The 12,430-nt window shown below is 46.0% G+C and overlaps 1 protein-coding gene across 4 annotated transcripts in view; it reads right to left on the bottom strand.

Moving 5' to 3' along the window:
- The window catches only part of fermt2 (FERM domain containing kindlin 2), a 33,122-nt gene that overhangs the window by 17,712 nt on the left and 2,980 nt on the right, over positions 1-12,430 (bottom strand). For all 4 annotated transcript variants that reach the window (XM_056590482.1, XM_056590483.1, XM_056590484.1 and 1 more), the window contains exon 3: positions 5,401-5,634. In XM_056590482.1, coding sequence (XP_056446457.1) covers positions 5,401-5,634 — 234 coding nt within the window. The remainder of the gene's footprint in view (positions 1-5,400; positions 5,635-12,430) is intronic.

Below are 12,430 nucleotides of genomic sequence, written 5' to 3'. Positions count from 1 at the left end.
CATAGTCCAGATTTGGTCTGATGACTTCAACAGAGTAAGAGTCGGGCCCCCCAATCCTGGACCTCCCCATCGCCTTCCCTCCTCTCCCCCTCCACCGCCCCCAGGATCGGCGAGGGAGGCCAGGGAACCATCACTCAGTGGCGGCCATGACGCCGTAGGAGGGCTCCGGAGGGAGGGGAGGCCGCTGCGAGCCAGGAAGCCTGGAAGGAGCAGCACACGTATCGTATGCCTCATATGGTCTGCACTGGGACCCAACTGGTGGAGAAACCCAGGGAAGGCTGAGCGATAGAAGAGGCCAAAGTATATATCTCATTACAACGCAGTTTGCTTCATCTGTGGTAGATTGCAGCAGCAGCCTTCCTGGGACTTTTTGGTTGGTGCGTTGCCTCATGCCCATTTACGATGCCATGGGAGCGCATCTTGTGTAACATAAAGAGTTGAGACCATAGGGTGATGGGGGGAGAAGAAAGAAGGAAAGAAAGAAAGAGATGTGGAAAGAGAAAAGGACAGAAAGGAAGAAGAGAGAGAGAGAGAACCTATTGGCCTGGCGAGAATTACGTGTTTAGTTTGTGTTACTAAAGCAAAAGCATTCCACTGGTTTTAAGGACTACCAGATGGGAGCTGGCTCTCCTTCCTCCTCCCACTCTCTCGTTCCCTCTTTTTCTCTCCCCCTCGCTCTCCCTCCCACTCAGCTCTCTTCTGTTCCGCAAGGCACAATCCCTGTGCCCTTATACAGCCATGCTGCCTAGCTCTAGCCCGGTTGAGCTGTGCAGCCTAACGCGTGTGTGTGTGTGTGTGTGTGTGTGTGTGTGTGTGTGTGTGTGTGTGTGTGTGTGTGTGTGTGTGTGTGTGTGTGTGTGTGTGTGTTCGTGAAATATAGCAGAGGTATGTGGCATTTTACTACGATGTCAAACAAACCAAGTCACTCGTATGATTTATTCCTGATGACCTCACAGCAAATACCACCAGGAGAATTAAAATTATCTGGCCGTCTGCAGAGCAGGAACAAATTGTGACAAGACAAAAAAAAAAATCAGACATTGAAGAAGGATTTGAAATGTAGCACGACTACGTGTGTTGTATTCAATTGTCTGAAGTGGGTTTGTTGTTATGCATCGTAACCTTCTCTCTTTATCTCAATCTTAAGAGGTTTTATTAATTATGAAAGATCCCAAAACAATTATGAACAATCTATATCAATTAGAGAAACTGGCTAGCAAATATCATATTGGCATGTGGTATATTTTATTGCAGCAATGATTTTAAGAGTCGGAAAGCTTTCGGTGAATAACAATTGCATATCGGAATACCCCTGGTCAGATGAAGCACACAAGCGGAAGGAGAGGAAGATTCTTCTAGTCTAGTACCTAATCTCCCCTAGAAGTATTATCACTGCTGTCAAAGCAATTTGTCCCGAATTTTACTATTTGTCCCCTTCTCTAAGCCACAATTTGAAATGTACACTTAGGAGGATGGGGGGGGGGGGGGGGTCTGTTGTACATGTAGGGTGATAATCCAACAAGTGTGCAGGCAGGCTGCTACTGTACGCTCAGCTTTCCTACACTGAGCAGACTCTGTTCAGGTGTGGCCAGGAGTGACAGTGCTAGACAGTTCAAGACCTCGATACTAGAGCTAGCGTGACTTACATAAGCAGACGCCCAGTCAGAACAGGGCCTTTCTCGGTCTCCTCTCGTCTTTCTGTGAGCCCTGGTGGTGAATGGGCCTGCGGCCAGGTAGCAGGGGGATAGACAAGCAGCCAGAGAGAGTGAGAGAGACTTCTACGATAGCATCCACTCCTTGGAAGCGATGATTCACCAGAGTGAGCGAGGTTAGCCGCAGAACAATCACACACGTCGTCATATTCTAATTTTACAGTGCCACGGCCTGCAAAGTAAACGTGGCCTAAAAGAGAGAAGGAGCAGACACCCCTACATGGAGGGAAAGGAGAAAGGAGTTGAATAGGAGATGTCTGCCTCAATCGACTGTCGCCTTGAGGACTTGGTTACTCGTGCTTTGAACGAGCTGTTTTATGGGCTGCGACCTGATCGATCAGTTAATATCCTGGGGAGATGGATGAATCAATACCTTGTTTCCTTGGTGGATTGAATAGACTACAGGATACAAATTAGACCTTTGAGTACGAGTCAATTATACCCTTCGCCCCAGGAGGATGTGAATAAAGAGTAGGGTACGTTGTTGAGGTCCAAACAGACTAATCTACCATCAAGTTTAAAGACAGACTGTACCCTCAGCTCAAAAACTGAAATACTTAGATGTTTATTTAACTCTTTAAAACCAGCCAAAGGAAAAGCACTGCTTGTCCGGCAAGCTGTGAAAGGCTTCAGACGATACAGTTAAACGGCCAATCACAAAAGGCTAACCCTCTTAAATGTAGGGAGGTGCAGCTGAGGCCAGTAGCACACTTCTTCAGTGTTATGAAAACAGGGGCTGGGACACTTTGGGCAGTGAGGCATTGAAGGTGGATGGCCCTTAAATCAGATTGACCACATCCACCTTGCCCCTAGAAAACCCTAAAACCCTCTTATTTAAGGTTGTATTAAGGAGGATGGATGGAGTGCCCCCCTTCCCCAAGAATATCGCTCACGCTAGCTAGATGTGTCAAACCTTCTACATCATAAACCTTAAACATACATTACCATGACCTCCATTGCAACGTCCATTTCATCTCCAACTTTGAGGGAATCAGACCATGAACGAGGGAATGCTAGGGCAAATGCATGATTATACAACATAGGGTAAGGGTAGATAAGGAAAAGTTCATGACTGTCATCATCGATGATGACTTGCTTGTTAGCTCAGAGTCCTTCGTTGGGGAGCTAGTATACGACAAGGAGGGAAGGAAGGGGAAGGGTCATTCGATTATACTAACGTAGGCCTCCAGCACTGCAGTCATGCGTTAGTCATTGGGTATGAGTGTATTTTCCTCATGAGGAGTTAGGGATATCACACCATCGTGAAGGGATGGTGGTTTGACTTAAGGCAAGCAGAGGGCAAACACAGCCTGTGAATATCATTGTATCTCCCACAGGGAGAATTGTTAAAGTTAAACATTGTCTAGGACTAGTAGCACACCAACTGTAGTAGATAAATACTTGGGACATGGAAACAAAACATAAAAGACATTAATCTTATGTTTAACCGTGAGAAAATTATGTCCGGCATGTATACGTTGTGCGTTTGACCTGCCAACTAAATGAAAAGCTTGAGAAAAATCTGGAGTGGACAGGGGTGATTCAAAACATTAAAGAAAATGTTGCTATGCTGTGAGAATATAGTCTTCTCTTTGCAAACATCCCCAAATGGACTGTGCCTCTTTCAAAGAGGGATTAGCCACAGCTGTCGTCGATGTGAGGAGAATTGACCGATGATAATTCATTCAAACCATTCTGTTTCACTATCAAGCGGTTTGTAAACATTACCCCAAAAGGTCTGTACCTGCCATTTAGGGAAATGTCGAAAACGTGTAATGGAGATAGATTGGTTATCAATTGCTGCATAAACCCATTCCCTGTTTTTCCAAAATATAATAAGATGGTTTGCAATTGACTAAGAATTCTCACAACAATCAATCATCATCTGGAATTAAACTTGGGAAATAGCAGGGGCTGGAGGCTACACTGAAGGCCGAAGGGAAAAAAACGTATCCTAATAAACTATATTTTAGGCTTATCCCCCTCTCCCATCCGCCCACTTTGTCTGGAGAAAAGGCCATTTGGACAGACCTGGTTTTGTCTTCTCGTCCCTCTCGACTCTCCCTATACTGTGCTGCTCTTAGACAGCCAGCGGAAACCACAAAGGAAACTGTCTGGCTGAACTAGGGCTGCCACTAACGATTAACCATTTTTTTCCATTAATCCATTATATTGTCGATGAATCATTTTGGCCATAAATATCTTTGCTAGCTCAATTGGATCTGCAAGCAATAAAAACTAACGGATGCTATATCCCAATATTTATTTGTCAGGCTAAAAGTAGCAAATGGTTGGTGTTTAATTGTACAAAAACAAAATCTGGCCAATCGTTTCAGCACTAGACTGAACCCTGATGATAATAAGCCAAATCAAATGCTTCCACTACAGACAATGTAAGTCACTTGAGACACCCATCATAACAGATAGGGATAAAAGTTATAGTGGACTCCCTCATCATTAATTAATGTCCTACTGGATGAGGTCAACAAGGTGTTGTGAAGAAAGTACTAGTGAAAACAAATGGGTCTACACAGCTACTGTAATTCATATTGCAACAATCAAGGCATGCAGAAAGTCAGCCAAAAGCAATTTGTCCTCCACTGCCATGGACTAAAATAAATGTAATAGTCCAAAGAAGCAGAGAGATACATTCCTGACAAGGACTAGCCAAAAGTGGAGCTGTTGGTTCCATCCGTGGCTTAAACAAAAATCATATTTTTGTTATAGGCTAATTCATTCCATATAACTGCATAGCAGGCCTTCTCTGAGCCTCTCCAGAAAAACATCCATTCCAAGAAAAGAAGGCTTCCAAGAAAACTGCGCATTGAAACCATCCCTCACTTTAGCTGAGTCAAAGCAGGCTGAATCCAGAGATTTGATTAAATTCAGACCATCGGACAAAATAACCAATCGGTGCCCAGGAGGACACCAGCGTCTCCCCCCGGGGGCGATGACTCATTGGGTAAGGGCAATGCGTGAGGTCTGGTGGCGGAGCAGATTTAGGAAAAGTGGGTCTTCCCAGGTCACAGGGTCACTGGGCTCCAGTGAGTAACCTTTCTCACCTCTCTGACAGGACCCATTTGGACCAGTGATGGAAAGTATCAATAGCAGACAGCCCACGACCCCTTGGTGGTGCTGCTTAAGGTTAGTTAAATACTTTGATACAGACACGCTGTACTAAACAGGCCGTCGGGAGAAGAGGGACAAGGGATAAGACAGGTGACGTAAAGGGGTTTCACTTTAGTTCAGTGCTTGCTTATGTTATTACCTGCCCTCATCCACTTCAACATTAAATGTGAGTGTCTTTGCTATGTTGTGGTGAGTAAGAATTGATCGTCTCTAGATCAGAGCACTTACACAAATGGGCTTACACACCAAGGACACCTCAATGTCTCCACGAGTTATATTGGATTGGTGGTCAAAGGGAGGTGAATACAGCAGACGACACTTGAGACATAAAAATAAGATGAGTGAGGTAGGTTGTGTGGAGAGCGAATACAAAACATGGACAGCGATAATCTATAAATAGCCCAGAGAAAGCAAGATCAAAACAAAAATGCCAATTTTACGCTACCAAATATAAAAAAAATCATCTTGGTTTGTGTGGGGCCATTTCATGAACCACCTCACGAACACTTGTCAGTCCACTGAAACTTATTAGGGGAAAAAGACAAGCGTAACCACTTACTGAAGGTTTTGCAGATGTCCGAGACGGCCTTGAAGACACGGTCGGAGAAGTTGACCTTGACCTTCATGTGCTTCATGTTGGGCAGCTGCAGGCGCAGGAGCTTGTGCTGCGGCGTGAAGAGCAGCCTGGCGTCCGCCTGGATGCCGTACTTGTCCAGCGTCCAGTGGGTTTTCAACAGCCAGGTCTTCTTCTTCTCCCACCAAAGCGCGTGGTCCGACCAGTCCTTCTTCACATCTAGGTACGTCAAAGGAAAAATCACAGGGTTAATCGATTGCCAGGCCATCATGCAGTTAAGTACAATTTAGTCGTTTAACAGATTTGTATGATGATTTATCTAACCTTTTTTTTTAGGTTAGATAAACAATACAATAGTGTAGTGGTTGGGGAATGTTGGGCATGATCAATGGTGCTTCCAGGTGGAGTGCGTTTTTTAAACCAGAAGACATTGCGGTACATCCCCAGAACCTTAAACACCCAAAACCCTAGACTAAACCACCCCCACAACAACACACCCTGCTCAATTGCAACCTGGAGATAGTCAGGGTGAATTCTCGACAAGGGTTTCATCGTTTTCTTTTCTTTGATCATATTTCCCTTTGTGCAGATACATTCCTTTGATTCCCTGCAAACGATTACAGACAAAGGGATAGGCCTGAGCGGTGCCCAAGGGTCCGATTGCGTAAGTGTAAGAAGAGAAGACCCCTCTATGTGTCTCACACTATAGGGACCTGACATCACCAAATATGTCCCTCCCGGGCGGATGTTCATGTTTGGGGTGAGCTGGAAGAGGTGGGGACACCGCAGGGGTGCAGAGCGATCCTGGGGTGCCTCGGTTGGGGGCTATGTGTAGGTGGATAGTGATGAGAAGTTTCAATGGGACTGCCGTTTGTGAGACACGGATATCAGGTTCATCCCTCCCCCTCTTTGTTGTTGTGTCACGGGGGATCCCTTCAAAAAGCACCACCGTGCCACCCAAAACCCCAGTCCACAGGCCCCTGGCTGCATGGGGTGGATCCACACAATGGAGATGCTTATGATGTGCGACATTTCATGGGAAAGAAATTCATTGGAATTTAAAAAAAGCTGAAGGGATTTGAGGAAACTCAAGGCAGCTGTTTGACGGATGAACGTGATCTTAATCCTGAGTCGGCGTTAGGTGAAGGTTTTAAGTGCTGGAATATAATCAATGAATTCCCCCAAAGCCTGGGGGACGTGCAGAAAATGTAAAACTCCCCTTCTCGTAAGGGAACCATTGTGTCCCTTAGGTCCATTATCTGAAGACCCTCGATCCTAATGCATTTCAAAATATGTATTCACCTGGCTAAAATAATTGAATGCAAATCGTGCCCTCTAGCTCATGGTCTAGGTCTGATAAAGAGTTAGACTGAACATTTTGTACAAAGCAGTAGACAGTACATAGCATGTATGAAGCAATGTCCATAATGACAGGTTTGACCTATATTAAATTATATTTCCAAGATTAATGCCTGGTGGTGATCTTTGAGGGGAAACTAATATAAGAGCATGCGTTTTACTCTTGTACGTCGTCCTACAGCTGTGATGTCATCAGCATCCAAGGGGGAAGTCATTTTTCCAGGCAGTATCCTGTTTCCTCTCTCTGCCTGTCCACACCTCTTGCTACCCCTCCTCAATTCAATCTCTAGCTTTCTCCCTCCCTCCCTCCCTGCCTAACTCTGAGCTTTTACTTGCAGTTTCTCAGTGAGTAATTTCATCGTGGGGGGGGGTCTTCTAATTCAAATGGTTTTAACTTCCACGTTTATTTTGGATGAACCCCATTGACACACAACACGTGGACACGTGGACACAAGAATAAACATTGCTGAACATCTTTCTGATGCAGAATTCTGGTGTCTAATATATGAGATAATCAATGTGGTCATACATTGCATTGGGATGAATTAAACATATATGCAAATACAATGAAAATGTCGGCCATATTGTTGAGTCTCAGCTGCTCATTACCTTAATGCCCATTAGTCAGAAATCAGCAGGTTGGATTCATTGCCACACATTACTGGTATATCTTCCCAATGTCAGAAAGCATGGTTCATGACCCTGATTTTAAAATCATCTGCTTAATATTCCGGGGCCATCTCTCATTAGTTTAGTGCTTCCTCACCCATAATATTTCCATCTATTTATTACAGAGTTTGTACAGATTACCCAAGGGTCTATGAAGCCATTAGAGCCATCAAGGACAGCTGTATTTCATCTGCTTAGGCGAGCTATCCATACAGGACAACACATCAATACACGTTAGCTTTCTATTTGTCCTTTGCTTTGACACAGAGCTAATTGTATTAAGCTTGAACCTAGTGTGTGTGAGTAACGGAGGGGGAGGAGGCAGTGGTGTTAATGATGTGATGGTGGAGTGGCTTGTGGGTTACCTTGTCCTAACCTCTTGCCAGTCAGTCAAACCGCAGGGTGCCATAGAAACACAAAAGCTTGGCAGCCTTCTGTGCATGTCCTGTCATTGTGCTCTTGTTTGTGAGCTAGGCACACAACGGTGGCATCCATATGCATCACTGACAACACTGGTGTTCTCTTCTAAAAAAAAGGGCAGGGGGTGAATGGAGCTACGGTGTATTAAGCAGATGATGACGGATGCTGGGGAATAGGGACGAGCAAACAACAGCAGGATGTTAGCAAACCAAACCCCACCTCGCTGAGGTACGAGAGACCGCCAGGAGAATAGCCACAGGAATCAAGGGAGAAGGTCGAAAGTTAAAGACAGCATCTTTAATGCAAATGCCATTTTGGTCCCTGTTGTCCCCGTCCCCTGCCCACCCCTCCCAGGACGGTGTGAATGTGATGGGGAGGGGCAGTTGTTTGTTGAGCTGTTTGCTTTTCAGACCTTTGAGTCTTCCATTCCAAGCTTTCAATTTTCTTCAACGCCAGAAGGGGAGGACACGTGTGTTGTGGGAATCTTTTAGCAAGCAGCATGGGATGTTGCTGTCATCATTGTGCTCCGATATCTCAGCTGTGCTCAATATGACTCCATTGCTGCCATTCTACAAATGACACCAGACATCCCAGGCCATAGCCGAAGTCCAAAATAATGAGAGGGAACAAGAGAGGGAGCGGAAAATGGAAATAGATCCAAGAGTATTCTGGTCTGTATTCTCAGTTTTTCCCCTCGTAGGACGTAGTAATTTTGGGTGTCCGAGCGCTGGGCTAGCCAGGGCAAGCCAGCTGCCAATATTGGGCAGTTGAGGTCTTGACCACAGTTCCTGTTCTACAAGAGGTTATGTAACCACTGGTTACCCCTACACATGCACTGAGCTACGTGCACAAGGTACGGATACTGGTAGTTAGGGCCGAAGTATAGATGGACATACACTTTAAAATCGTAGATCACTCACTACATAGAGGACCGCTCAAGACCCTCCTTCCGGCAGAGCTCATTGGCCGCCGCCGCCGCCGCCGCCCCCTTACCGAATCACTGTGACGTCAGGCAAGGGTCGAACAACATGATTGGACGAAAGGCTTGGGGGGCAAATCTGGTAGCCCTCCCTTGGGTTCTTTCAATAACAGGCTGGTAATTTAATCGGCTCAAGTGGAAGGAGGGAAGGGGCCAATGGCATCTCTCTCTGGTCTAAAAATACAGCTCCGGTCCGGCATGACGTAATGCCGCAGCAACATGAAACATGGGCCTAAGTAATTGGCTGCATAAAATATGGACGGTGGGGTAGTGATTGTGTCAGGCAACATAGAGGATGGGGGGGCAGCTGAGATTATGAAGGGAGGGAGGGATGTGGCAGGAGGGGAAAGTATGTTTTTATGACCTCTTTGGGCACGTGAAAGAGGATACGGCTGGCGCTATCCACGCACGTGTTGTGTAGGTTATATATCTCTCTCTCTCTCTGTGCGTGCGTGCGTGCGTTAGCCATTTATTAATCAGTTGGCTTGGTTCCTTGTATGCAAGTGTGTGAATGTTTTTTTCGGTGTGAGTGCAATTACGTGCGGTCTAATAGGCTTGATTAATCTGCAAGTGTTGTCAAAATTGCCTATTTTTCATACTCCCGGCATGGATGGCCGGCCTTCTTCCCAGCCGCTTCCCCTCTGCTCTACATCGTGTGCCACGGCTAAGACAGTGTACAGCGGAAAAAGAATGCACATAATACAACTCAACAAGAGCCGCTAGCTATCCTTCAATTACAGAGGAGTCAAGTGAAAAAGTGTATTTTGTGAAGGAAATGGTAATGTGCTTGCACTATAATCAGAACCGAGGACACGGTTGGAAAGACTCTATCTGGCATTAAGAAGAAACTTTTCCTTTTTTCTTCCTTCTTGGACCCTCCTGCTGTAGCTTCCTCTTTGGCACATTCTCTCCTTCGCTCCCTCTCTCTCCTCCACATTCTCCATCTCTCCTCCCCCCTCCAGCTCCTCACCACCAGAGATCGCTCCGTTCCATCCCTCCTTTCGTAGTCAGCAGAGTATCTGGTGTTTACATTAGAAGAGCGTGGTGTTTATGGAGGAGAGGGGCGGATGGATGGATGGGCCAGGGGGGCTGGATCTTCAATTGAGAGAAGCGAAGCGGAGGAGATGGCGATGAAGGAGCCGAGGAGAGGAGTGACAGCCATGTGTGTCACCCTGTGTGGTTCATGGCTGTCTGACAATACCAATAGGACCCACACAGAGAAATCAACCTCAACATCAAAACTCGGAGGGATTTTCAACCAGACCCCAGAGTCACACTGAGTTTAAAACACTGAGCTAAGAGTCAATACTAGTCTTGCTTTTTGGTCAACGGCCACAAAACAGCCAAAATGTCCATGTTTGGCAATTGTTCATATTGAACAGTGTGTACCTTTTTATTTTGTTATTGTTAGGGAGACAAATGGGATTGAAATCTGAGCAGTCTTGACAGAATTCAAAAAGGGCCTTAGAAAGTATAGACACATTGGGATCAGTAGGAGTAATGCCGCTTTTCCACTGACAGTACCAGCTCAACTCGACCCGCCTTTTTTTGCGTTTCCATTGCAACAATCTGGTACCTGGTACTATTTTCGTCTCACCTCCGTCGAGGTTCCATGAGAGCTGAACCGGTCCTTTCGTGTGACGTAAACAGGCTGCTGGCCACTGATTGGCCAGAGAGTGATGCCACTGGACTGCTCAATATGAGCAACTTACCACAGAAAGCGATGTTACACTTTACAAAATAAGTGAAAGCGCGTACACGCGGAGAGGGGGTGCGATTTCAGACGGGGATTCCATTTTCAGAACTAAACCGGCATCTTTAAATAATAGCATCAGTGTTCAGTCAACAATAGTGATTGATTATTGAACACCGCAGGATCAGCACGCAAGAACACGCCGTGGACCGTGACAGAGGTGGAGACGACCCTGTGTGTAGGCAGTGTAGCCCTGTCTGTTTAGGTGTCGCGTCCTATGCGACCCGCCCACGTTGAAGCGGTACTTTTTTAGATGGAAACACGAAGTGCTTGGAACCAAACCAAGTCGTGCCGCGCTAAGTCGTGGCATGTTGAGCTGGTACTGGCGGTGGAAAAGCGGCATAAGTGTGAGGGGCGTTGTCATAACCCGCGTCACACTTTAGTTATTTCGCTAAACCAATGTAAGGCCGGGAAATGCAATGTTCCATGCTCTTTGGGGTTATACATGTCTCAAAGAAATTTCGTCTGTCCTGGTGAGCTTGTCAAGCTGTTGCCAGGGCAACTCATGTTAGTCGCCGGCAGAGTGACAGCACAACAGCGGGGAGCGTGTTTAGACACACAACAAAGAAACAGTGACACAACACACAGTGCAGCTTAAGCAGGGATCTCAGCTGGCTTTTCTGTCCTCTCTCTTGACCCATTTCAACATCTCCCTCCCTCTCTCTCTCTTTAATACTGTTAAGCCGTCCTCTACCTCGCTCTATCTCATCTCCCCACACATATATCTGCAAATATAGGGTGAAGGTTAGCATTGACAAGCCATGACACAGGGGACAACTGCTCTACTGCATTGTCCTAAAATTAGATCTACTGTATAAATGGCTTCTGGGCATTTGGCTTCACACAGTGCAGCCATCTGTAGAGAGAGATGGTATCACCACAACATCAAGAATCACGGCAGATTTCCATCATAGGACTGAAAACCAGATCAGTTAGGCTGGGCGGTGGCGGGGGGTGTGAAAGGTGTAAAGTCTTGCCATTGTAACAGAGGTGAGATTGAGATCAGACACGGTTCATGTGTTGGGGTTGAAAAGGTGACGGCTGGAGACACTAGCACGAATTTGAGAACGCAACCCGGCATAAAATAAAGAGCGATAAAAACCTGTTTGCGCACTGACGATAAGTAACAGCTAAGTTGAATAGTTAAGTGACAGATAGTAAGTTAATGCAGCGCGGCAGACAGCCTTGTGGCCAACTACAACGTACTGACGTTCATTCCATCGACTGTTACATAACACACAAGGTCACAAGGGTATTCTTAAAAGCAACACGTGATCATTGTGATAAGAAGAAAGCACAACAAGCACAAGATTACTTTGTGAGATGATTCTCCGTGTCGAGTACTTTTAAATCAGAGCTTTCCCTTCATCATGTTGATACATCGAGGTAGACATAGGCATGTCTGATAAATGCAAAAAAACGGCATATTCAACAGTGTAGCCAACAAGGCACAGGCTTTAAGCAGCAGGTCACACGGGACCAGTGACCTCTGTCATTGACAGGCATAAAAAGAGCTGTGACCTGGGACAAGTTCCTGCTGCTGTATGGTCAAGGCAGCCTGAAGGAACATCAATGGGCTGGCAGAGTCCCACAAGAACAGCCCTAATCTCTCCCTATGGGAGCACTGCTCCAAGCTCACACACACGTACACATGATGTTGGGGGGGATTTCTTACCATTTTCTTATGGCTGCATTGAAATGTGTTCGATTTACTGTTTTAGCCATAGTCGGCAGTTTGAGAATTATTAAGGAGAGAAGCGCTCTGTGATTAAAATCTCTCACACACACACACACACACACACACACACACACACACACACGCTGAGACTAACGAG

The sequence above is a fragment of the Gadus chalcogrammus genome, chromosome 5, assembly GCF_026213295.1.
Source record: "Gadus chalcogrammus isolate NIFS_2021 chromosome 5, NIFS_Gcha_1.0, whole genome shotgun sequence".
Taxonomy (NCBI): domain Eukaryota; kingdom Metazoa; phylum Chordata; class Actinopteri; order Gadiformes; family Gadidae; genus Gadus; species Gadus chalcogrammus.
This window is presented reverse-complemented; position numbering and strand designations above follow the sequence as displayed.